The sequence below is a fragment of the Protopterus annectens genome, chromosome 8.part0 (genome assembly GCF_019279795.1).
Source record: "Protopterus annectens isolate FY-2018-M chromosome 8.part0, PAN1.0, whole genome shotgun sequence".
Classification (NCBI taxonomy): domain Eukaryota; kingdom Metazoa; phylum Chordata; order Ceratodontiformes; family Protopteridae; genus Protopterus; species Protopterus annectens.
The window spans coordinates 1108099722-1108127410 of record NC_056741.1 but is presented as its reverse complement, the minus strand read 5'-3'; the positions used below and the strand labels follow the sequence as shown (position 1 = coordinate 1108127410).

The 27689-nt window shown below is 42.3% G+C and overlaps 1 protein-coding gene across 2 annotated transcripts in view; it reads right to left on the bottom strand.

Annotated features, from left to right (window-relative positions):
- CGN (cingulin) overlaps window positions 1-27689 on the bottom strand; it is a 1354172-nt gene that overhangs the window by 400763 nt on the left and 925720 nt on the right. For both annotated transcript variants that reach the window (XM_044080636.1, XM_044080637.1), the window contains exon 13: window positions 17567-17824. In XM_044080636.1, coding sequence (XP_043936571.1) covers window positions 17567-17824 — 258 coding nt within the window. The remainder of the gene's footprint in view (window positions 1-17566; window positions 17825-27689) is intronic.

The following is a 27689-nucleotide window of genomic DNA, read 5'->3' as shown; positions in this document are numbered from 1 at the left end:
CTGCCTGGCTGGAGCTAATGTGAATGGCTGTCCCTTGTTCTGGTGACAAGCCTTTGCCCATCGAAACTCCTGCTGCAGGCAGGGAATGAGAGTAATGACTGTTTCCAGGCTGTGGCAATGTTGAGTCCAAACACTTTTTAGGTACCACTGAAGTTTCCTCATATGCAGTCTTGCATATGGAATTAGTAGGATGCAGGATGCCATGAAGCCCACAGCCTGCAGAATTTTTCTTGCAGATAACTGGGCCTTTGTTGCCAACATTTTGAAATAGGTAGTCAGTTGCCTTTGTTTGTCTGGCGTGAGACAAGCCATCTGGGTAGTTGTATTCAAGCTTGCACCCAGGAATGTTAATCTCTTGTAAGGGTACTAGTTTTGATTTCTTTTTGTTGACTGTGTACCCTAGGCATGTTAGAAGTCTTTTCACAAACGCCAGATGTTGAAGATGAATGTCCTTGTTCCCTGCTTGAATGAGACAGTCGTCCAAGTAAGGATATAGTTGTATTCCTCTTTGTCTCCAGAATGCAATTACCGGTTCCAGGCACTTTGTAAAGACCCTGGGCACAGTAGATAAGCAAAAGGGCAGTGCAGAGAACTGGTAATGCATTGAAGCAGACTTGAATCTTAGGTATCTTCTGCATGATTGTCTGATTGGAACATGCAGGTATGCCTCTTTTAGGTCTAAAGTCACAAGCCAAGCATTCTTGCCCAGCATGGGCAGAAGCTGCTGCAAAGTCAACATTTTGAATTTTGGAATATCCAGGAAAGTGTTCAGAATAGATAGGTCCAGTATCGGCCTTCAGGCCTTGTTCTTTCTGGGTACCAAGAACAGTCGAGTAAAATCCTTGTCCCTGCTCTTGCTCTGGTACTTGCTGAATGGCCCCCATGTCCATGAGGGATAAGACTTGTTTTTGTGCCTCTGCCCATTGATTTTTTGGCAGATCTGGCCAGCCGTTTGCCTTTGGCAGAGTATGGAAATGGAACTTGTAGGCTTGTGACACTGTGTTTAGAACCCACTTGTCCTGGGTTACGATGTGCCAATTTTTGAGCAAAAAGTGCTAATTTTCCCCCTAAGGGTGCTGCCAGAAGTTAAGTGCTTGGTGCAGGCAGAGGGAAGTCATTGGGACTGTTTTCTGTATGTTTGTGATCTATCTTCTCCAGCTTTGGAGGTAGAAGCACCCCACTGCTTGGGCCTATAAGAACCTTGCGCCTGGGATCTGCCCCTTTGAGGTCTGTCTGACACAGGAAAGAACCAATCTTTTGTAGGCCAGTGTCTACTAAACCTAGGTGGCTGTACTTGTAAAAAATCTTTGACAGTTTGCATAGATTTAGCTTTGTTCTCCATTTTCTTTAACACATCTTCTGCCTTATCACCAAACAAAGTATCATGCTGTAAAGGTGCATCTAGTAATTTAACTTTAACATGATAAGGCAGATTTTGTTCCTTTAACCAAGCATGCCTCCTAATTACAGAACCTGTAACTGCGGCCCTGCAGGAGGCCTCCAAAGAATCAAAACCACATTGCAAAGTATGCTTTCCACCTTGTTCAGCTGCATGCAATAAATCCTGCATTTCCTTGTTTTCTGCACATTCAGAATTTAACATTTTCTATTTAAGCAATCCCATGACATGTTGCTGATACTTAAGCATATTAAATTGGAAGTTTAAGGCCCTTATAGCCAAAGTTGCAGATGTGTAAACCTTTTTTCCCCATCTATCCAGTGCCCTTGAATCTCTGTCAGAGGGGGTTGGGTTTTTTGCAATGGAAGCCTTAACTCCCTTTGGACCCTGTGAAATAGTTTCTGGGTCAGCAGCAAGGTTTTTAAAAAAAAATTTGTGAGAGTCAGGAACCCTGTAATATCTGTCAGGCTTAACATGAGCTGGGGGTAAGGAGTCAGGGGTCAGACTAGACTCCGAAAACACAATCTACAATGTCTAACACAGGTGGAATAGCTAGAGGCCTGTGCTGAGGTAGTAAAAGAACATCCCTGAGCCTCTTTTTAGATTCTGAAAAATCTTGGCTCTCCCAGTGGAAATGCTCCCTCATGGTATGCAAGGTTTCCCCAAATGAATAGTCCTCAGGAGGAGATGCTGAAGGTATAGATTCTTCAGCATCAGAATCCTCATGGGGGGAAGAGAATATTCCTGATCAGAAGAGGAATCAGCAGAAATAGAAACCTGATCTGAAGATTCACAGTCAGTGTCTTGCCTAGGCCTCTTATCAGGAGGGGGATGGGAACCCCCTGATCAAGGTAATCAAGTCTTCAGCAATTTTGAGCATCTGTTTTTTGGGCATAGAGGCCTGTCCATGTGGCTCTTGAGTTTGTTTCCTTGCTTTAAAATGTGCTTTAGTCTTTGCCTTTGAAGCAGAAGTAGTTTTAATGTAAAGATGTTTAGGTCTGAATACACCCTCAGAAGCCAGTACCTGCTCAGTGGCTCTGGACCCATCTGAGGGATTAGCGTCCGAGGCTCCAATACCTTGAGTATACAGCAGCATGGCCAACTCCACGTGGGACGGTAGCAGCCTGCGACTCTAAAGTAGCGGGTGTCAGGGGCTGCGCAAGCACCTCACTGAGAACTGGCGGCTGGCTTAGGAGACGTTTTGTCATCGGTTTTGGGCCTTGGTTGTTTTTCTCTATCCTTTTCTTTGCGTTTTTTGTAAACTCCAGTAGTCGGATAGCTATCTGATGATATTTCAGGATAATTAAACCGGCGTCCAAAAAGTTTAAAGCAAAATCATGCCGACGCTTAATAGTGCATTGGTTAAATCTAGCACAAAACCGACAACCAGTAACGTTGTGATCACGGCCTAGGCAAGGAATACAGTAAGAATGAAAATCCTTATGAGGTATTTGCTTTCCACAAGAAATACAATTATTAACTTTTTCTGACATCGATCTGGAACAAGAAAAAAGTTTCCCCAACGGGGTATTTAGCTTTATTTCATACTTCGGATCTGAAACTCAAACACGAAAATCTCAGGAGTCGGCCGACCAGCACTTGCGAACTGCTTCTGCTTCGGGCACCGCGCGGCAAGAAAGACTGAAGAAAATGGCGTCGGCTGCTTCTTTTATACCCCTGACGACCGGACGTCAGGGAAGGGGTGAAAGCAGCTGACGCAGGACCCAAGACTTTGGAATTCAGGCCGGCTGAAGGCAGCCTGCCAGCAGGATTACCCCAAATGTAATGACTGCAACAGTGAAACACGAAGAACATCGCATATTCAAACATCAATCAGACATCAGGAATCACACAGAGATTAATGCTCTATACACCCACATTCAAGCGAACACTACACATTCTTTCACCTTTATGGTCATTTCAAAAACAGAACCCACAGCAAGTGAAATAGATTTAATCAATAAAACTGAAATAGAAGAGGTCAAATGGATTATGAATCAGAGCTGACCAATCACCTGGTCTGAATGGACAAGTACCACTGAAACCATTTCTGAAAGAAAGGAGATTAAGTGTTAAACAAATAGAATTACTCAGGTATACACTAATTTAATACATAATGTGAGAGTGTTCAATCTCGCCTTTGTTCTTACACATGGGTTCGGAGCCGATCCTCGGCTCCGTGCTGGCCGACTGCAAGCTCTGCATCGAGAAGAAGCTCGAGGACATCTAATACCCACAATCCCCCTCTGCCTTTACCTCAGATCTAGTTTGCCGCTGCTGCATTCGCATCGCTGGAGGCTAGCTCGAGGGTTTTCAGATAAGATTTAACTTTCTTTTTGTTAAATTTTCAGGAAATCTTGTTCAAAATCACTAGTTACTGTATTTAGTGTATGGTGTGTGTGTAGAGAGAGAAATTCTCGGTACCGTTAACTTAGTTTAACTTCTTTTAACTGGTATAGAGTTTTGGGCCTACCACCCCTACTTGGATTGACAAACGGACTGACATATTACCGGATTTGACCCTTTTTTTCTCTGGATTGACTGTTACTGGACTTGACTTTTTTCTCTTACTAAAAAATGTCTGAGAAAATGAAATCTGGATTTAAACGTTGCCAGTGTGGCCAAAAGATGTCAGTCACAGACAACCACAGTTCCTGTGTCTACTGCCTTGGCCCTCTCCACTTACAAGAGGACTGTTCTATTTGTCACTCTTTTAGTGGGAGGGTCATGACAGATAGGCGCAGGAAACTGATGGACAGAGGTTTATTGAAACCCTCTTTCCAGGAGGCTCTGGATGCTTCAGACCAGGCATCCAAATCCTCGAAGGAATCGAAGACGTCGGAGCCCAAGTCATCGGCTCCGAGCTCTTCGGGTAAACTTAGATCACCGGTTCCACAGACTTCGGGGCCGGGTGTTCAACTGTTGCCTGTTTCGAGCCTCGAGTCTTGGAACCGGTGACGGAGCTCCCTCCACCGACTCTGTTGAGGTCGGCTCCGTCTTCGATCCCTTCGACTCGTTCTTCCAGGCCCCTCTCCGACACCAATGTGGACCGTGTGGTGCAGAAATTGATGGAGCATACGGCCCTATCCAAGCTTATCTCGGTCTCCTCTCAGTTGATGTCGAGACTTGAAGGCCTGCCACTATCTCCATCTGTTCCTCCTCCGAGACCTGTCCAGTCTTGAGCCGGAAGAAGCTGAACTGATGATTGTGGAGCCCTCGGTGCCAGAACCGTCTTTTTCTCGGTCGGCACCGTTCACCTCGACTCCATCCGATCCGGTACTGGAGTCTCGGGGCCGAAGATCCATCCTTGGTTCCGGGACCGAGAGTCGGACCGATGTTTGTTCCGACACTCCCTCTCGGAGCCTCGGCGGATCGACTCGGTTCCGTCCTCGGTCGGTGCCTTCGGTTCCTGTTTCGGGATTCTTCCCATTTCTTGAACCGGGAGATACCTCGACTCCGGGCCCCGGGGCCTTCGACCTCATGAGGAAGGTGTTGTCTACCCAGACAACCACATCAGCAGGAACAACTTCTCCTCCCCACAAAGGACCGTTATCCTCCTCTGCACCCACGGCTACATCCAAGCGTCGAGCACCGGTGTCTCAGCCACCCCTAGAGGGTGCCCCCTCTTCCTCGGAGGCTTCTTCGGATGTTCCCCACGAAGAAGTCCCTAGGAAACGATTGTGTAAGAGGAGACACTTGGATTCTCCACAAGAATCTTTGACATCCGATACTGACTTGGATGAGTCAGAAGGGTCCCCTAAGTCACCTTCAGAAGATGTCTCCTTTTCTGACATCTTGGAGATCCTAAAACAGAGAGGTGACTGGCAATCCCTCCCCCCTTCTGAGGATGAGTCAGTTTTGCTGAAGGCATTTGGTGCTCGCCCTTCCTCCTCCTGGGTCACTCCGCCCTTCGATGAGTTAATGGAGTTGATTGCTCGAAGGCGTGGAGACACCTGACACGGTGGAACCAGTCCCTAGGAAGCCAAATAAGTACATTACGGCACCACAGGACAAGGCTTACCTCACCAAATGAGTTCCAGTAGACACCATGGTGGTGGCAGCGGCCACGAAAAAGGAGATGTCGGAGTCTTCCTCATCTGTCCATCCGCCTAACAAAGATTCTAGGACCATGGACAGATACGGGAAGCGCATTTTCAGTTCAGCGGCTTTCTATGCGTTCCCTGAACTATTTGACTCATTTTACACGTTTACAGAGGATCTAGTCAAAGAGTTGGGAGATACCCTCCAGGGTACTACAGATGCTGCTGTTTCAGAGAAAGTTACAGCACATCTCAACACCCTTACATCCATTGTAAACTCGTCCATGAGGCTGATATCATACGCAGCCGAGGGATCGAGTAGGGCAGCGGCTTCAGCGATTGCTCTTCGTAGGCAATCCTGGATGCGCTTATGTTCGCTTTGGAAGCCTTCAAGTCTTCCTTTACTAACGCCCCATTTGATGGAGCCACACTTTTGGCCCTAAAGTAAAGGAGACCCTTACCCGGTGTGAACAGGAGGGAAAGACTCTGTCTGCTGTCGGAGTCCGTTTTCCACCCTTCCAGACCGCACCCCAAAGGGCAACGTGGTGGGAAAATGTGGTTTCGAAACCCCAAGGATCTTTCCCAAACACACAGGGTGATGCCCCTCTAGAGGCAGAGGGGGCAGAGGTGGAAGACGCCGCCCTGGCGGCAGAGGGGTCCATAAAACCAAGGTGACAGGGATAACCTCCCTGGCAAACCTTTTCAGCACTCCTGAGAGGAGGCCCGACTGTCCTGCTCTGGAGGCAGTCGGGGGTCGCTTAGCTTTATACCCTCAGGCCTGGCAAAACCTTTCTTCAGACAATTGGGTAAAAGCGTTGTTACCAGAGGTTACAAAATCCCATTTCTATCCACACCCATTCCAAAGAGAAAACTCCCAGATGTGCCACCCCATCTGCGAGACCCAGCAGCTACAGAAATTTCAAAGCTGCTAGAAAAAAAGAGTCATCCAACCAGTCCCAGCGGACCAAATAGGATTCGGAACTTACTCAAGGTTCTTTTTAGTTCCAAAGAAAACAGGGGACTGGAGGCCGATTCTGGACCTAAGCCATCTCAACACCTTTGTCAAGAAGGAAAAGTTCCGAATGGTCACGCTTCAATCGATCCTTCCATTCTTACAGAAGGACGACTGGATGTGCTCGATAGATCTGAAGGACGCATACTACCACATCAAAATGGCCAGGGCGTCCAGGGATCATTTGCGCTTCCGGCTGGGAGCCAGTCACTATCAGTTTCGAGCCCTGCCCTTTGGTCTGACTACAGCCCCCAGGGTCTTCACCAAATGCATGGCAGTGGTAGCGTCTCATCTGAGGCGCCTAGGATTCCAGGTGTTTCTGTATCTGGACGACTGGCTCCTGTCTGCCACCACCAGGCGTCAACTGATACAAGCCAGGGATTACACCCTACAACTTTGTACACACCTTGGAATTTCAGTAAATTTCGAAAAATCTTTACTACAGCCATCACAGCATATCTTATTCATAGGAGCGGAATTAGATACGCACCATTTAGTTCTAAAACTTCCTACAGAAAGGATAGTAGCACTTCAAATCAACATTTCTCTTCTGCTGTCGTCCAGAAAGTCCCCGGCAAAAATTGTTCTGAAAGTCTTGGGTCTCATGGCAGCTTCTCTCATTGCGATACCATTGGGAAGACTGCACATGAGAGTGCTACAATGGCTTCTGTTTGCACAATGGTCATTCCAACAACTTCCACTGACTCACGAAATATTGATAACGAAAACATGCAGATCACACCTAATGTGGTGGTTACAGACTTGCAACCTATCCAGCGGAAGACCATTTGTGCTACCCGCACCGTCAGCTGGCGATAACCACGGACGCTTCCCTGATAGGGTGGGGGGGCATCTTTCAGGGACAGACAGTCCAAGGCGAATGGACCAATCTGGAGTACAATCTGCACATCAATGTTCTGGAGTTGAGGGCAGTGTTTTGGCGTTGCAACACTTTGCTCCCCTTCTTCCTCCAGGGACCATTGCAGTTCAGACAGACAACATGTCCGTAGTCTGGTACATAAACAAGCAAGGGAACCAGGTCTTACCAACTATGCAGAGAGGCCATGAGAATTTGGCAATGGGCAGAGTCCACCGGTCGCTTTCTGAACGCAACGCACATCCCGGGGTCATCCAACGTCATAGCCGACAGGCTGAGCAGGGCAATACTATTGCCTCACGAGTGGTCCCTCAAACAGTCAGTTGCGAGAAGGATTTTTCGCAAATGGGGCCAGCCTACCTGCGATCTGTTTGCGTCTCCAATGAACGCCAAATGCAGGAGCTACTTTGCCCTATTACCCCTCCAGGGAAGTCCCCAGGGGACGCTGGTGCACGATTGGCCCGGGTCTCCTATATGCTTTTCCTCCATTTCCCCTGATTGCAAAGTTTCTACAGAAAGCCAACAACCTTCAGAGGACTATCATTCTCATTGCTCCGTTCTGGCCTCGTCAAATTTGGTTCCCTTTTCTGTTGCATCACCGCATTCGGGGACCTTGGATGCTGGACCCAGAGCCAGATCTACTGACTCACTCGTCAGGAGTTCCTCACCCATCTCTAGAATCTCTCCATCTAGCAGCTTGGCTGCTCCCTTTCTAGCCAGGTCGGTTCCCTTACGTCAGGTTCAAGATATTTTAGTAGCTTCTCATAAAGTTTCCACTACAAAGACTTACACCAGTAAGTGGAAGCGTTTGTCTTTGCGGAGTCACATCATTTGGACCCTGTTATAGCTCCGTTAAACAAGATTTTAGAGTTTTTGACTGAACTATTTCATGAAGGAGCTTCCCCGGCTACTTTAAGAGTACAGTTAGCTGCCATTTCTAACTATCATGTAGAGGAATGTGGTGCGCCTATCATGGCTCACAGACTTTGTAAAGCCTTTTTAAAAGGTTCTTTTCATATCAGACCACCAATCAGAAGTCCGACATCACCGTGGAATTTGAACCTGTTGCTCTCTAAATTGATGTTGCCACCCTTTGAACCAGCCTCAAGTTGCACATTGAAATTTTTGTCATGGAAAACTTTATTTCTAGTGGCCATTACATCTGCTAGACGAGTGTCTGAGCTTCAGGCCCTTTCTGTCAAACATCCTTATTTAATATTTCATTCTGACAGAGTATCCCTATGCACTAATCCATCCTTTCCCCCCAAAGTTTGCTCTTCTAGTAATATTAATCAGTCCATTGAATTACCCACCTTCTTTAAGAACCACTCTAATAAATTGGAGTATATGTTGCACAAACTGGATGTCCATAGACAACTCAGATTTTATTTGGATAGAACAAAAGATCACAGGAAATCTGATCAACTATTTGTAGCTTTTGCTGACAGCAGAAAGGGTCTTGCAGTTACGAAACGAACTCTTTCTAAATGGCTAACTGACTGTATCACATATGTTTATGAGGCCTCTGATCAAACATTACCAGTAAAACCCAAAGGACATTCCACCAGATCAGTTTCTACATCTTTGGCTCACGCAGCTCGCTTACCACTAGACACTATTTGTGCGGCTGCTACTTGGGCTAAACCTCATACATTTATCTCTCATTACAAAGTGGACAGGGTTTCTAGGGATAGGGCAACCTTTGGTTCCACTGTGCTCAAGAACGTTCTCCTTGAGTTCCTCAGGATCATGGAGCTAGGACGCTACCCATGTGTAAGAACAAAGCGAGATTGAACACTCTCACATAAAGAAGTTATGTCCTTACCATAACGCTCCATGTGGAGTGTTCATCTCGCTTGGTTATTACACTCCCACCCTCCCACCCTTAGGAAGAACGTTCGATTTGGTGCCTGGTCTGGAGTATTCTCCTTCTGCTGTTGCATTATTAGTGTTACTATCATACCTTTGGTATGTTTGTATATATGTACTTCTATGTATATAGTTTGGCATGTGTGCGTGCTTTATGTCTGGTTTGCTTGCAAACTAGATCTGAGGTAAAGGCAGAGGGGGATTGTGGGTATTAGATGTCCTCGAGCTTCTTCTCGATGCAGAGCTTGCAGTCGGCCGGCACGGAGCCGAGGATCGGCTCCGAACCCATGTGTAATAACCAAGGCGAGATGAACACTCCACATGGAACGTTATGGTAAGGACATAACTTCTTTTTCTTTGCTCTATTGGCCATCTAATTTACAGATTAGTTAGAGACCGGTAGTAGTAATGTTACTTCCCATCTCAAAGTGAGTCAAGCTGCCATGTGAAAGTTTATTCACGAATCACCAGACCTTTTCAAGAGTATCCTTCTGGACTAAAGTATAAATTCTCATGAAGGAAATACAATCCTGCGGAAGGCAGCATTAACTTGCATTTTGATAGGTCGGAGAAATGCTTACATTAAGTGAAGTAGTACATAAAGTTCCCTATCTTGTGGATGGTTTCTACTGGGTGTAAATGTGAATTTGACAAACTGAATGGCCAGAGATTAACAGTAGAAACTAGCTAGTTTTTTATATTATAAAATGAGCCAATTTGTTTTATAATGTTTAACCATAAATTACCAGAATCTAGTCTTGGACGGTTTCTATTGAATGTGAAATTGACATGTTGACTTCCAAAGATCAATAGTATCAACTACTAGTTCACACTATAAAACGAGTCAGATGCTTCACAGAATTTAAACATGAAATGTTAGAGCTTGTTTAGCAGCATTCTCTTGTATTTAATCAGACATAAATTCATCAAAGTATAGCATAAAATCATGAATCACCAGACCTTTTTAAGAGTATTAAAGTACAAATTCTCATGAAGAAAATATACTCCTGCAGAAGGCAGTATTAACTTGCATTTTGTTATGCCGGATAAATGCTTAAATTAAGTGAAGTAGTACTTAAAGTTTCCTATCTTGTGGATGGTTTCTATAGGGTGCAAATGTAAATTCGATAAGCCGATTGGCCAAAGATTAACATTAGCAACCAACTAGTTTTTTATATTATAAAATGAACCAAGTTGCTTTATAATGTTTAACCATAAATTGCCAGAATCTAGTCTTGGACAGTTTCTATTGAATGTGAATTTAATATGTTGATTGCTAAAGATCAATAGTATCGACTATGCTAGTTCACACTATAAAACGAGTCAGATACTTCGCAGAATTTAATCTTGGAATGTTACTGCATGTTTAGGAGCATTCTCTTGTATCTAATCAAATATAAATCCATCAAAGTATAGCATAAAGTCCATTTAAGAGATATAACTTTGTGGAAGGCAGTTCTAATCTAATATGTCGAAGAATTGTTCGCATAAAGCGAAGTAGCACACAAAGCTCTTTAGCTTGCTGACACCCTCTATTGGGTGTAAATGTGGATTTGATACGCTGACTGGCCAGAGAATGAATAATAGCAACGATGCCACTTTTCATAATAACATGAATAGGCGCTGTTTGAAAGTTCATTTATAAACTATAAGAGCCGTGCAGAAGTTATTTCCATCTGCCGAAGAAATATTTGTAAAGCGAAGTGGCACATCAGGATCCTTAGCCTATGGATGATTTCCATTGAGTTTAAATGTAGATTTGACATGCTGATTGGCTAGAAAATTAACAATGGTAATTCTGTTATTTCTGATATGCCGAAAAATTGTTCGCATAAAGCGAAGTAGCACACAAAGCTATTTAGCTTGCTGATACCCTCTATTGGGTGTAAATGTGGATTTGATACACTGACTGGCCAAAGAATGAATAATAGCAACTATGCCACTTTTCATAACAACATGAATAGGTGCAGTTTGAAAGTTCATTTTTAAACTGTAAGAGCCGTGCAGAAGTTATTTCCATTTGCCGGCGAAATATTTGTAAAGCGAAGTGGCACATCAAGCTCCTTAGTCTATGGATGATTTCCATTGGGTATAAATACAGATTTGACATGTTGATTGGCAAGGAAATGAACAATGGTAATTATGTTATTTTACATCATAGTAAGAGTTAAGATTATGAATGAAAGTATAAGCATACACTTTAAGAGCCTCTACAAGAGTAATCTTTTGGATAAAACCAATTTGTAATGTATCAAAATGTAATCTAAAGCCCAAGTAAGAACGCAAAACTTGTGATAAGAATCAATCAGGTGCTTTTTCCTAGATATTTAAGTACATAAAGAAACACTATATGAAGTTTTTAATTAGGGGAACTGCATTTGCGAAGTTAATATGAAGCTTATCCAAAACAGCTATCATGAAGTGGTTTTTCAAGTTATATGTTGTGACACTATCTTTGACTGTGAATAGTTTTTATTGGCTATGAAAGGGAATTTTGTATGCCGATTGGCCAGGAACTGAACAGCAATACTTATGTCATCTCCAATCACAATGAGTATATGAATGGTCTCTATTGGTTGAAAATGTGAATCCTGAATACCGATTGGCTAGAAAAGGAATAGTAACAACCATTACACTAACAACCATATTGTGAAACTAGGACTTTTGAGAAGATAAAATGCTAATGCAACATTTGCTTTGTATCTAAATTAAAAACTAAAAAGTGTTAAAAGCACCATGAAATTAAGAAAGGAATGTAACTGATGGATGACATTATGGGTCTGCCGTCTCTGAGGAGATGCGCAAGCACGAAAACAAAACATTTTAATCAAAATGAGTCCATGAATGGTCTCTATTGGTTGAAAATATGAAATCTTGAATACTGACTGGCTAGGGAAAGAATAGTAACCACTATGATACTAGCAACCATATTGTGAAACAAGGATTTCTGTGAAGATACAATATGAATTTGACATATGAATATGTGACACTATCTTTGACTGTGAATAACTTTTATTGGCTATGAAAGGGAATTTTATATGCCGAGTGGCCAGGAAATGAATAGCAATACTTATGTCATCTCCAATCATAATGAGTATATGAATGGTCTCTATTTTTGAAAATGTGAATCCTGAATACCGATTGGCTAGGAAAGGAATAGTAACAACAATGATACTAGCAACCTTATTGTGAAATGAGGACCTTTGAGAAGATAAAATGTCAATCCTAAGAACATTTAATTGCTTTGCGACTAAATTAAAAACAAAAAGTATTAAAAGCACCATGAAATCATGAAAGGATTGTAACCACTGGATGACATAATGGGTCCACCGTCTCTGCGGAGATTTGCATGCACGAGAACAAAACATTTCAATCACAATGAGTTTAGGAATGGTCTCTGTTGATTGAAAATGTGAAATCCAGAGTATTGATTGGCTAGGAAAAGAATAATAACCACCATGATACTAGCAACCGTATTGCGAAACATGGAGTTCTGAGAAGATAAAATATGAATCCTAAGAACATTTAATTGCTTTGTGATTAAATTAAAAACTAAAAAGTATTAAAAGCACCATGATATTATGAAAGGATGACAACATGGGTCTGCCATCTCTGTGGAGATGTGCAAGTACAAATAAAACATTCTTTAAAATTCTTTGTGATAAAGAAAGTGCTATAGGCAAGGATATCTTAAAGCTAAACCCGAATAACTAATAAGTGATTGTTAAAGACTATTAAAGACAGAAGCATTCATATTTGATGAAAGAAATAAAACAATTTTTTTCCTTTCTTACTACGATCACATGGGCTGGTTGATCTGTAGGCAAAGCCTAATCTCATTGGCTAGTGTCAACTAAGACTTTGTTTTTGTTGGATGGCAAAGAGGGGCTTGACAAGCCTATGTTTATTATTGGTTGAAAGACTTGGTTTGCGTTAATTCTCTTTATTGGAAGAAATAATGAGGAAGAGACAAACTATTCCATTGGCTGCAAAGTCAAAGTCTTTATGCATACAGAGAATGAGTGGTCAACCCTAATAGTTGATGAATTATGCCGATTTGCATTTTATTTTAATGTGCCATGTGACTCAAAAGTTTGCCTTATGATTGTATGTATGTTTTTTAAAAATAAGATGCTCAGGATTAATCAGGATCCGAAGAAGGCATACTGCCGAAAGCGCTTGTCCTGGTTCTGAGGATATAAGCTGTTTTTATCCATTAAAAGTTTTATGCTTATTTCATTGTGGTGGAATGTTCCTTGTTTTTTCTGCATTTTTTTGTTTCTCCTGGGACGTACTTTGGTAGTGTATACCTGACTTTCTCTTGGAAAACTACAGGGGACAGATCTCTTTTCTTTTTGGAGGGGGTAGCTTGGCTTCCCCTGATCAGCATGATAAGGTCTTCCACCACTTTAAGCATTTGAGAGTGAGTCAAGGTAGCAGACGCCCGAGAGTGGGTCATCGGTTTCTTGGGTGTGGTTTGTACATGGGACCTAAGAAACTCGGTAGTTTTAGAAAGAATGGTAGTCGCAAAAGAAGACGTTGGTTTGTATTGAGATTCGTTATTGAGAAGGACTTCCTTGGAAGTCGCTGCCTGCTCAGTGGATCTAGACCCATCCAAGGTTGAGACGACTGCAGGATCCTTAGTTGAAGAAAAGTTTTGCGGCATACCTGACAACGAAATGTTCTCGTTAGCGACCTGCGAATCAACAGAAGCAGGCATCAGGGGCTGCAAAAGCGCCTCACTGAGGACTGGAGAACTGACGACTAGCTTAACGGAAGTGTCGTTGGTAGGTTTGGACCTGTGTGGTCTTGTCTCTGTCTTTCTCTTTACATTTTTTCAGAAGACCTGCTATTGGATGGCTTACCAAAGCCATATCGGAATTAGAGGACTGTAAGCGAAAATATCTGGCTACAATAAGAGCCCGACGATGGATAGTTCTGGCATTGAACAAAGCACAGAAGCGACAAAGAGGGATGTCATGGTCTGGGCCTAAACAAGTGACACAGTAAGAGTGGAAGTCTTGATGTGGTATTTGCTTTCCACAGGTGAGACAGTTATTAAAATGAAGAACAAGAAAGTTACCACTAACAGGGGCTCAAGTTCTGTGTCAGTAAAAAAAAAAAAACAGATGTCCATTAATCCAAAAAAGATTTAGAGACAATTAACTTTTTCTGACATCGGTAAGTGCAAGAAAAAACGATCCCCAATGGGGTACTTAGCTTTAGAAGACTTCAACTTCAATTCGGTAGACGAAAACTCGGGTAGCGGCCGACCAGCACTCGTGTGAACCGCTTCTGCTTCGGGCTCTATGGCAAGAAAGACTGATGGAATGGCATCGGCTGCGTTACTTTATACTACTGATGACCTGACATCAGACCTTAAGCGACAGCAACCGATGCAGAAATACTAAGTCTCTGGTATTCAGGCCAGCCGAGGGCTACTCTGGCAGGGATAACCCAAATGCGAAGACTGCAACATTGAAACACGAAGATCATCATCCTAATTTAATTCTACTACATTCTAACTACACACTGGCCAAAAAAACACCAGAAGTGCTCAGCTGCTCAAGACAGATGCAGGCAGGGGGAAATAAGGGACGGACTTCAGAAATCCTTATCAGGTTTTTCACAGAGTATCTTCATCTAGTGGAACTTCTGAAAGGGACCACTACGGTTTACTGTGTGCTCTTTTGCCAGATCTCAATGTATCACTGTTGAGAGATGGCATTTTCCACGGTCACAGCTTGCTTTGTCAAAATGCTGCACTTTAATAGGAGATTGCATGATTCAGAGGAGAATGAAAAGTTTCACTTTTTTTCTAATCTTTTTTTCTTCTTTGAATTTGTGGAACTTCAAAACTAGTGTACAAACACACAGAGGAAAACAATTGTACTACAGTGTTTTGCAGGTTTTTAAGTTCAGTTAACTGATCCAGTAATTCTGATCTCGCTACATATTTCAGTTACAATGTTTAGCGTTACATCTAAGAAAGATAAAATACATTTTCTGAAGTGGATCATCAAATGAAAAAGATTTCCAAACACAGTATCGAAAGGTTGCCCCAGATAATGTAAATAAACAGATGAAAAGAATGTTCAAGATAGGATGTTAGAAAGCAAATCCAAGCAACAGAAGTTAATGACACATCCAGCAACAAACACATGACTAAGATGCAAATGCCTGTCACATATTCAAGAACTAACCACTAGACTGCCACTTTCTCTAGTGGAATGCCTTTTGACAGCATTACAAAGAGGCCTAAGTGCCTAATGATGACAGAACACAACATGGTAGCCATTCACTTTCTAGAGTTTTTTTTTTTTTTTTTACAAATACAATTAAGTTTGCTATCCACTTGGAAAGGGTTTACTTGGCAAGTGACTGCCTATAGACCTGAAACAAAGCAGACAATTAGCTGTTCAACATTTCAGAGTTCGTCTAGTAGAAACTGACCTGATGGTACACAACCAGGGTGTTAACGGACATCCTTCCTTACTTCTGCCTCTCTGAAGGAAATAAGGAAACAAATGGACAGGACTGGAGACAATTATGATGCGACTTTTGGGACAAGATACAACTAGGTCCTTATGGACATGCAATTCTTCTGAATGGCATGAAGCTGAAATATCTTGCAAGAGATGACAACCACTAGAAAAGTCATTTTTCAAAAGGTTAACGTCATGGCAACTTCAATGCTACCATAACCAGAGGTTCTAAATTGAAAACAGGCAAACCTGCTGGAGGTTCTTCAAAAGAGGCAGGAGATGCAGAATCCCTTTTAAGATATAGCTTTACCAGCTAAGGCTTTGCACAGCCATGACCTGCACAAGATCATGACACACAGAGATAACAGACCCAGGGGGACCTAATTTCTTACTCACTAAAGAGGCAATAGAGAACTCCAAATCTGAAGAGAGAAAAATCTCCACTGGGCAGAGTACACATGTGGAGTGGATGGCTTCCTTACCACTTTAAACACTGCATACAGAAGGTTTGTCAGAATCAGTCATCCTACAGCAGGAGATAGAGTGCAAGTCCTGAAGTGGAGTCTGCTGTCACCCCCCCCCCACACACACACACACACCCGAGAGAAATAGGCTTTTCATCAGCATATGCTGAGAGTGTGTGTTCGTGTGTGTGGTGTGGAAGAACAAATGCGGCAAGACTAGCCACCAGGCTGTGTAAACCTTGGCTCTAGATGACTATCACTGTTGAAGTGACACCTCAACCCCATGTGCAAAAATGGGAAAAAGGGGTTGTGGATGGATGGATGCTGGAAATGTTTTCAGTAATGCCAGGGACGCAAAAGCCATGAACAGTTTTGGCCACTATGACATGGTAAGCTTTGGTCTTTCTTTCCTGCAATTTGTGATAAGGTTCAAAGTCAGGATAAATTGTGAAAAAAAAAAAAACGGAACCCACTGAGTCATGGGAAGGAGAACATCTCCACTGGTAGCTCCTCTGTGCCTTGCTTCATATAGAAAAGGATGTCAAAAACTGTGTTCTCTTCATGAAAAATATGGCAATCTCCAGAGTGCTTGACATTGGAAGATCCAAACCAGACAACTCTTCTAAATCCTCATCTCCAGAGAAGGACTGCAAAGGTGGTTCCAGGAGTCTGCCAGCATATGCACTTTGCCCAGCATCTGAATTAACAGCATATTGATGTCCCTTTTCTATGTCATCCTGCAAGATGTACTCTGACATTCTGCATGGATGGCATGAGCATGGACACCCCAAAGCTTGTAATTGTGCCTTAACAAACAAAATCAGGAGCATCCCCAGAAGAAGATTTCCTTTCACAAACTTCAGGGCCAGGAAGAATGCACATAGCTCCAACTTTTTTTTTTTTTTTGCATGTTTTTACCCTTGCTGTCTGTCAACCATCTCCCCCCTTACAGCCAACTAGCCCAATCATGCCACTTCATTTGGGTGAGGGATGTGGAGGAAGGACCATCACTTAAACAACAAAGACCGTTCTTATAAAAAGGCACTATGGGGATGGACATGGTTTAAGCAAATATTCAAACAACATTAACTGAGTTGTTGCTTCTGGCCTGGGCTGTTGTTGAGAATGTATTTGAACCACCTTATCTAATAAAGAAAATACAATAAAATGAAATAAAAATAGAAGCAATGAGCACTCACATATACCAACACTTGAGCCATTCTGTAGTTTTTAATCCATTTAAATGTACACATGTTCTGTTATTCTCTACCTGTTCAGTTCAACACATGCGACTGCAGACACTGTTCTAGCATGTTAAGGTAATGGTAACATTAACCCAAAACTAACAAACAGATGGCTCCAAGCTTATGTGATAAAAGTAAAAACTACCAAAGCTGCTGAACTGTAAAGTGACATTTACCTCTTTGGTGAGCTTATCAATAGTTCTGTCTAATAAACGTTTTTCTTCTTCCAGTTCATTTTTTATTTTCTTCAGCTGGTCCTTCTGCTTCATCTCTTCCTGGAACTGTTGTTGCAGCTCCTTGTAGTCTTCAGATAGCCGGCTCAGATTTCTTTGTGCTTCCTCCAGTTTGTTCTCAAGCACTCTCCTAGTCATAGCTGCCTCATGCTCCTGGTCTGCTGCTTCTCCAAGAGACTCTTCCATTTGTCTGCGTTCTGCCTTTTAGATTAAATGAAAGAAAACCAAAATTATTAGTAAATGGCCCACAGAACTGGAAATTTACTGGGACAGACAATATCATTTGTTCTGAAATGATAATGCATGTGCCATCTGACAATTTTCAGATATGTGCATTGACAGAGCAACAGCAGAAACAATCTAAACAATCAAAATAAACTAAACACATTTCAATGTAATAAAAAAATGAAAAGTAAGAGAATGGAAGGCTAACTAAAACAACCAACCTGCAAAAATGAGTGATGGGATATCACACAATCTCATTCTTTTGTGCACAATTACCACCTGACTCCTGCACTAGCCATGACATATGAAAAGCTGGTGGTCACATAGACAAATATTTGACTGAGTTTAACAGCCTAACCCGCAGTGTGGCTTTAAAGCAATTTAAGACGCCTAAACAGATATATGGACCATATACAACACGCATTAAGAAAAAGGAAAAGAGACACTTCAAGTGACTATATAAGTGGATCTTGTCAAAGCCTCTATTTATGCAAATGATCAGCCACTAGTACATCATTTTAAATCATGCAGTGATCAAAGAGAGTGAGTCACAATCCAGGGACGGACTTGATGAAACAACCTTTATTCATACATTTGTTTGTTAAACCTATATATGGGCTAGTGTCATACCTCTCAACTGCCCAGATTTTTGTCAAATGTACATCTTTTTGCCTCATATTTTAAGTCTGTTCATCATAAAATGTGAGGTTTTCTAGCAAATCATTGAGGATTGGAGTCGCTAACCAATGACAGACATTTGAGTTTCAGACTTCATATCCTTCAGAAAATGCATGCTAATGCAATGACTTTTATTCTAGCAACTTTCTAACTTTATAAGGGCAGTATATAAAATTTGTCAATATTTTTGGGCTGTTGTCCCTCCATTACTGTTGACTTTGTCCAGATTTTTTGTGATAAGAGGTTTCAGCCATAACCCAAGGCCAATAGCTTAGTTCAAATAATAAAAGAACACAACATACAGGAACAAGTGATACAATCATTCAGACATAAGAAAACAGCTACATAGAATGAAAAGGTATTTTTCTAACAGAAACACTTAGCATACACTTACACAGTGTAAATACATTATATATATTCAACAAAACAGTGGTACAATGACAGCTTTTGTAAAGGACAGACAATATAAAGTCTGTGAAAGTTAAACAATTCAACATAAAAAAGTTCAAATGTCAGTTGGAAATGACATTAGTTCTGATGTAGTGCTGAAAAAGAATGTATTAGCAGTTGGGGATAAATTACTTCCTCCCTCCCTCCTTACAGCACATGCAGAGATTAATTTCATGGACTTTTGTTTTCCTTTAACTGAAGTCAGCATAGATGAGGCCATTACAGAACTGTCTGAGTTTCTAATGTAATGCAATGCAGTGGAGGCAATTTTGGAAAAGGAACTTTTAGAGGTAGCAATTACAAATGGTGGTCTAGCAAGGGGAAGTTCACCATGGCTGTTGCTGCTTATGGAGATATTTGACTTTTAATAACGGTTAGAGAAGGACCAAAACTGAATACATAAAATTAATGAGTTAAGTATGTTAGATGTTTACTTTTTACTAAAAGCCAGTATTTTTTTTATCACAGCGTAAATAAGACAAGGAAAAAAATGCCAGAACAGATTTCTGTTTGACGTTTGCCATGGTCAGTGGTTGAAAAACTCAAACTTTGGAAAAAAACAGGTTTAGCCCAATACCTTTATTGACTGAAGGTTAGTATATCAATGTGTAGCAGAATGAGATTTTTAAGCACTTTGCAAATTACTACGTCAGTATGTGGGATTCAGCAGTGTTTTTGACATCAAGATAAACGTCAAGATACTTATGCCAACTCTGTTGTTTAACTGAGTTGTTGGTTTGGTGGTTACTCTTCTGACTATTAAATTTGGGTACGTTTTTAGATACTGGGTAATGCAGAGTACAGATGCTTTTTTTCTGCTCATTTAGCATTAGCCATTATTTAAGGTGGAAGAAGGTCTTCTAAAGAACTATATATTAATCAAGTAATTCACATGACCTTAGAAGCAATACACTGTCTACATTGAAAGTTAGTTGAGTGATGGGAAAGCTTAACATCAGGTTATCAAATAACAATTCAGTGATCAGCCTAGCACTGATCACTGAAGAACCCTTGTGCCAAGTGTTTACATATCAGGGGTAGCACTCCTGTCAATATTTGGAAAGCAATGTTTGAGAGCTAGATTTGAAAACATGAGATGAGCCTTTTTCTGAAAGTACATTTCCCCTAACCTTGCTAGAAATGAGTTTGATGGTTAGCGTTCTTGAATTCTTGTTTCATATCAATGAATGTACGAAGTCCTTTCTCTGCATTATGAAAGCTACCCCTGGTAACACTCACTGTAGCAGCTAGTGTTGTGCCAGTTCTTCTAGCTGTGTTTTTTCTTGCTCACATCTGTTGTTTTATCATTCCGTTGTAAATTACTTTTATAATAAAGGCTGGAAACTGGCCTAAACTATTGGGGTTGTTATTTAAACAAGTTCTCTAAATATACTTAAGTAGTGTTGTATTTTTCTACAAGGATCTGCTCTGAGCTTTCTGTAGTCTTAGCTTATTTGTCCAATTACATGAGCTGGGGTCTGGTAGATATGGCTCATACCTCCTGAGCAGACTGCATGAGATTTTAATCCAGATTTTAGCAATTAAGACAGCCACAGAGACCTTTAAATTCATACACTACTGTGATGCATCAAATGATTAGTGAACAGTATCTCTGTTAATAAAAAAGTGCATACATGACAACTTGACAAACTAAAGCCTGTTTTAATGGACTGGCACAAACTTGAAATTAAGCCACAAATCCTGGCTTATGTCTAGACCCTTTCCCTAAAATCTAGATCACGTGAAAGACATGTTTCAAAGCTGACAAAGCAGCTAGAGGCAAACAAGATGACCTTTTTTTTTTTTTTTTTTTTTTATTAATGCCAGAAAATACTAAAAAAAGTGGAGGACACCAGAGAGGCCATGGTGGAAAGATTTTTAAAGTTTCTTTGTGGTACTGTATGCTGGACGTGAAAATGTTAAAGATATACAAATAACAAATATTTTGGGCATAGGGAATAAATAATACCAGACTAAGCCTGCAGATATACAAAAACAGTCATACCCATAAATGTCCAGGTTGTTCTTAAACATTTAAAATAGTTCTTGATTTAATTTAATTTGCTAGTCTAGAACAACAATCTGCCAGAAAGTTTTAAACTTTCTAAAACCTCTAAAACATAAAACACTAAGAAGTGACTAGTGGAAAAAGGCAAGCTCTTAATCTTTCCATACCATAAAGTACTTAGATCATTGAAGCAAAGGCAGAACTGTTGTGTAAAATCTTACCATAACCATAGATGTCCTTCTCTTCCATGTTGTAGTATTCTTAGTGAGGGATTCTCCGCCTCAGATGATCTGAACATCATCTCCTATACAAACACTTAAGCCTGGTTGCTGTAGGTGCGTGGGATGTCACACGTAGGGCCATAAACCAGAGGCCTTAAATGTGATGTCTGCACGCACAGACCTCAGAACTGACTGCCCAGTCAGACAGTATAGTAAGAAGAGCCAAATGATGTCCACCAGAAGTGTGAAGTGCCACTTGTTTGCTATTGTGACCATTGTCTGTGTGGTGTTCCAGGGAGCTCCACAGAAAGATGAAAATGAATTTAGGGGGAATAGGTGGGGGCGGGTGGAATACTGCAACATGGAAGAGAAGGACATCTATGTCCTTTTATTGCCATGTTGCAGTATTCTTAATATGGGAGAGTACCACAGCTTAAGGAGGAGGGAGGGTGGAGGTAGATGTAGCTGATTCCAGAAATCCCTGCAGGACAGCCCTAGCAAACCTACTCAGGCTCTGGAAATGTGGTCCAATTTGTAATGTCTGGTAAAGGTGTGTATAGTGGACCAGGTGGCCACCTGTAGGATGGAGGCTGTGTCCAGGCCTTTGAAGAAGGCTTTGGATGATGCTACGGCCCTAGTAGAATGTGCTCTTACCCCCTGAGGTAGGTCATTGCCACGGAAGGAGTAGCAGAAGCAGACAGTTTTTCTGATCCAGCAGGAGATGGTTTGTTTGGTGACTGCCTTGCCCAGTGCCCTGGGATGACGGATACAAAGAGTTGATTGGACTTTCTGATGGACTCAGTTTTGTCCAAGTAAAACCTTAAGTTGCCTGTGCACATTCAGGAAATGCAGTATTCTCTCACTTTCATTAGATGGAGAGGGGAAGAAGGTGGGCAGGTGAATGGACTGATTTAAAGATAGCATGTTGGCCACTGTGGGCATGAAAGAAGGGTTGGTACACAGGGTCACCCTGTCTTTGTGGAAGAAAGTGTAGGAGGAAACAAGCCATGAGTGCTTGTAACTGACACCCTTCTAGCAGAGGTAAGGGCTACCAGCAGGACTGTTTTCCATGTGGACATCTGAAGTGTTGTAGAACTGACTGGTTCGAATGGGGACAATGTGAGCTTTTCTAGGATGAAGTTCAGGTCCCAAGGTGGTGGAACGGGTTTCCTTGGTGGCCTGATGTGCAAGACTCCTTTCAGGAACAATTTAACGTCTAGCCTGGAGAGTAAAGGAGGGTCTAAGGGTAAGCAGGCAGAGATCACGGATAGGTAGACTTTAACTGAGGAGTATGAAAGTCCTGCCTTGACAAGTTCACACACATAAGTTAAGACTAGAGCGACACTCGCTAGAAAGAGATCCCTCTGTCTTTGGAGACACCATATGGAGAATTTGTTCCATTTTGAAATGTAGGATCTCCTTGTAGTAGGTTTCCTGGCCTCCCTCAGGACCGAAAGCACGTCCTCAGAGTAGTGGTGTCTGAAGGGAATTAAAGTTTACCACCCAGAATGTTAAACATAGCATCTGTAGGTGAGGGTGGATGAGTGTTCCCTTCTGCTGTGAGTAGGTCCACCTTGTGAGGTAAATTGTGGTGATTGCCCTTGGCGATGGATGGATAGAAGGGTGAACCAATGCTGCCTTTGCCAGTAGGGAGTCACCAGCAACATTTTTGGCATGTTCTTCTTGACATTCAGGAGGACCTTTGGAATGAGAGGGAAGGGAGGAAAGGCATACAGAAACCGTCCCTTCCATGAAATGCTGAAGGCGCCCACTCTCAAACCTAGTGGTGAGTGGTTCTTAGTACAAAACTTTTTCAATTGTCTGTTTTGGGGGGAGACAAACAAATCTACGAGGTGTGCCCCACCCACTGGTGGGCAATGTCTAGAAAAATTTTCCCATTCAACATCCACTCGTGATGCAGAGATGATCTGCTGAGAGCATCCGCTTGGTGATATTCCTTAGATGGGATATAGGCTGCCTGCATGGATAAATTGCTTTTGGAGGCTAGATCCCAAATCTGAACTGCTAGCCTCCACAGGAGTAGAACTTGGTCCCCCCTGTTTGTTGATGTACCACATGACTGTGGTGTTGTCTGTGATGATTTGAAGGGGACCTGGCTGTAGGATGGGAAGAAAGGCTTTCTGTGCCAAAAGGACTGCAGTCATCTCCCTTACAATGATGTTTTTTTTTTCCGTAGGGATGGCTGCCAGCTCTCCTGCACCTTGAAGTCCTTCATGGTAGCCCTCAGGTCTGATGCGTCTGTATGCATGTGCTGAGCTGGTGTGGGGAGGTGGAGTGGAAGGCCTGAGTTTGTATGAATTTTTGGATCCACCAACTTAATTCTGCCTTTAGGCAGGGTAGGAAGTGAATCTGTAACTCTAGACGGTGGTTGTGTTGGGACTACACATTCTTTACATACCACTGCAGCTTCCTCATATGCATCCTGGCTAATGGTAGCATAGGAATGGTGGCCAGAAGTCGCAGGAATCGTCTTGCAGATAGTTGGTGGACCTGGAGTAGGTCCTGGAAATGGGCTGTAAGGGAAGCTACCTTGTCCTGAGGAAGGAATGCCTTCATCAGGTCTGTTCTGATCCTGCAGCAGAGAAAGAAATGTCCTTTTGTGGTGTTAGGGGTGATTTGAGTAGATAGAGGGTGAAACTCAGACCTTGCAGTAGGGGGACATGACAAACTGCAGGTGTTTTTTAGGGGGTCCTATTTTTCTGCAAGGATGAGGATATCATCTAGGTAGGGGTAGATTTGAACGCATTTGGTCCTGCAATAATCTACGGCTGGAGCAAGGCATTTGGTGAAGACCCTGGGTGCAGTAGATAAACCAAAGGGCAAGGCAGTAAATTGAAAGCCAGAACTCGGCCCAGTGAAACGCAAGTACTTTCTGTGAGAGGGTTTGATGGGCATATTGAGGTAGGCCTCTTACAGATCTAGTGTGGCCATGAATGCTTGGGCTGGCAACAGTGGAAGGAGGGTCTGGAGGGATTGCATTCTGAAAGATGGAACTTTCAGGAAGAGGTTTAAAAAGGACAAGTCCAGAATTGGCCTCCAAGAGCCGTCCTTTTTTGGTACTAAAAATAACCTTGAGTACCAACCTTTTCCTTCTTATCCTGGAGGGATGGGTTTCTATGATTCCATGGGTCAGTAGATCCTGTAAGATTTGGGGAATAAGGTGTAGTTGGTTTTTGGGTGGGAATGGAATGCCCCGTGCTGGGGGTCTTTCTTTCCAGGAAAGGAAGTATCCCTCTTCTACTACTGCCAGAACCCAACGATCTGTAGTGATAGTTCTCCAAAGGGGGAGGCAGTGGGCGAGACGAGCTGACAGGAGGAGGTGGGCAAGACAGTCACGCATTGTTTGTGCCATTTCTGTCATGAAAGGGCTGTCTGGGTGCAGGCTGAGAAGAGGCTGGTGTGGAAGAGGTCTGTCTCCTGGTTCCTTTTCTGTGCCTGGAAGGAGGAGGTGTAGCAGTGGAGAGAGTTCTAATGACATAGGTGGTCTTAGCTAGATAATTTCGGTAGTATTTTGGTATGGGAGACACCAGAAGGCATTTAATATCTTGAAACTCCTTACTTTTCTCCTGAAGGTTTTTAGATAGTTCAGTGGATTGTTTGTCAAACAGGAGGTTGTGGTTTAGTGGAGCGTCAAGGATTTTGGACTTGAAGTGGAAAGCTGATAGATTTGCTGTGAGCTGTAAAGTTGGAATCTATTCCAAACTGATAAGTACACTTTTTGCAACTTAATTTGCACTGTGCTGTATTTATACACTTGCCTATTATTTATAGTGGTGCTGTATTGTTTCTGTCTCTTGTTGTTTCCACTGTGTTTTTTCTCAGGGTAGCTCAAGCTAGTTTCAGAGACAGGGTTGTTGAGCCAGCCCACATCCTAGCTGTTAGTGATTGCCTGAGCTGTATTTCATTGTAATTCCAATACAGACTGCATTTCTGTGAACTGCTGGAAAGCTGATAGATTTGCTGTGAGCTGCAAAGTTGGAATCTATTCCAAACTGATAAGTACACTTTTTGCAACATAATTTGCACTGTGCTGTATTTATACACTTGCCTATTATTTATAGTGGTGCTGTACTGTTTAGTCTCTTGTTGTCTCCACTGTGTTCTCCCACCCTTCCTGTTCTTGTTTTGGTGTTAATCTTGGTGGCTTTGAAACTGACCGCCCTTTTTGTAAGTTTGTATTTGGATACTCCTTCTGGGCCTATCTCATTTGCTCACTCAACTGAGTGTAGTGAGATCATATTCTGATTTCAGGCAATCCTACTAATTACAAAGAGAGCATTTAAGAAGGACAACCCCTGTAGCCTCTTGATCCTGCTGTGTTCCCTCCCTCAAAAAAAAAAAAAAAAAAAAAAAAAATATATATATATATACTTATCACTGCTTGTTAGTAGCCTTCTAATTTAATGCCTTCTGCACTTGTTTTTTAGTCATTTGTTAATTTAATTGCATTTAATTAAACTGTATTTGCCATAATATTGATACACGTGTGCTAGCCTGCACTGCATTTGAATTGTATTTACTGCTGTTTTAGCTGCTTTTCTGTAAAAAAAATTCCTAGCTTGTTTCCTGCCTTTCCTGTAACTTATATAGTCCAGATACAGACTTGCTGTATCCAAGACTATTTGTAAGCTCCTGAGCCCCCCAAGCCTTTCTGTGTTGGAGGGAAGCCTTCTAGCTTATCAGTGGGAGTGGTAAGCACTAGGTAGCTTATCTACCGCAGGAGGAGAGGTTTCTGGCCCAGAAATTATAGTTTATTGGCCGTTTGGGAAGCTATTCCATCTCTTTCAACCTTCTGATTCAAAAGCCTGTGTTTGTGCCTTGTTTCCTGCCTTTCCTGTTACTAGTCTAGTCCAGGTACAGATTTGCTGTATCCAGGACTCTTTGTAAGCTTCTGAGCCCCCCCCCCAAGCCTTTCTGTGTTGGAGGGAAGCCTTCTAGCTTATCAGTGGGAGTGGTAAGCATCAGGTAAGCCTATCTACCACGGGAAGAGTGGGTTTTGGCCCATAATTTGTAGTTTATTGGCAGTTTAGGCAGTTTTCCATCTCTTTCAACTTGCTGGCTTAAAAGCCTGCGTTTGCACTTGTTCCCCACCTTTCCTGTAACTAGTCTAGTCCAGGTACAGATTTGCTGTATCCAGGACTCTTTGTAAGCTTCTGAGCCCCCCAAATCTTTCTGTATTGGAGGGAAGCCTTTTAGCTTATCAGTGGACGTAATAAGCATTAGGTAGCCATCTACCACAAGAGGAGAGGTTCCTGGCCCAGAAATTGTAGCTACTGGCCGTTTGGGCAGTTTTTTCACATGTCTTTCAACTTTCTGGTTTAAAAGCCGCACTTGTGCTTGTTTCCCACCTTTCCTGTTACTAGCCTAATCCAGATACAGAGTTGCTGTATCCAGGACTTTTGGTAAGCTGAGCCCCGTAAGCTTTTCTGTGTTGGAGGGAAGCCTTCTAGCTTATCAGTAGGAGTGGTAAGCACTAAGTAGACTATCTACCACAAGAGGAGTGGTTCTGGCCCCAAAATTGTAGTTTATTGGACGTCTGGGCAGTTTTTTTCCATCTCTCTCAACTTTCTGGTTTTAAAGCTCGTGTTTGCGCTTGATCCCCACCTTTCCTGTAACTAGTCTAGTCCAGGTACAGATTTGCTGTACCCAGGACTGTTTGTAAGCTTCTGAGCCCCCCAAGCCTTTGTGTTAGAGTGCAGCCTTCTAGCTTATCAGTGGGAGTGGTAAGTACTAGGTAGCCTGTCTGCCACAAGAGGAGTGGTTCTTGGCCCAGGAATTGTAGTTTATTGATCATTCGGGAAGTTGTCCATCTCTTTCAACTTTCTGGTTTAAAAGACCACATCTGTGCTTGTTTCCCATCTTTCCTGTAACTAACCTACTGGAAAGCACTAGAAAGCCTTAATCTGATACTTATCAGTTTTCTGTATTTTCTTGCTGCACTTAACTGTTTTCCACCTTAACGCTGATTTTCCAGCACTTATTGTGATTTAAAAGCTTGTTTTTTTCACATATTGTACTTATTTGACTGCCTGCACTTTCAAAAAGTTTTTTCTTTAAATAAATTGTATAACTGTTGTAGGCTACACACTAAAGTGCGATAGCCTTTTCTGATCGCTTGTAGTCGTTTAAAGCTGTTTTAAGTGTACTTTTTACTGTTTTTGCCTTATCTTTAAAAAAAAAAACAAAAAAAAAAACAAAAAAAAAAAAAAAAAAAACATTTCTTGTTTCCCGCTTTTCTAAGCTAGTATAGTCCACTTTTCAGGCTAGTGCTGAGTTCAGGCCTGTGTTACAAGTTTCTGAGTTGCCCATACCTTACTTGGATAGAGGGAAGTTTCTCTTTTCACCTGTGAGAGAGGGGAACTTTGAGCAGCCATCTGTTCCTGGAGGAGTGATTCCAGCCCAGAAGTTAGTAGTTTAAAAAACACGTTTGCACGGTTTTGTGCGCCGGGCAGCACCGGTTACC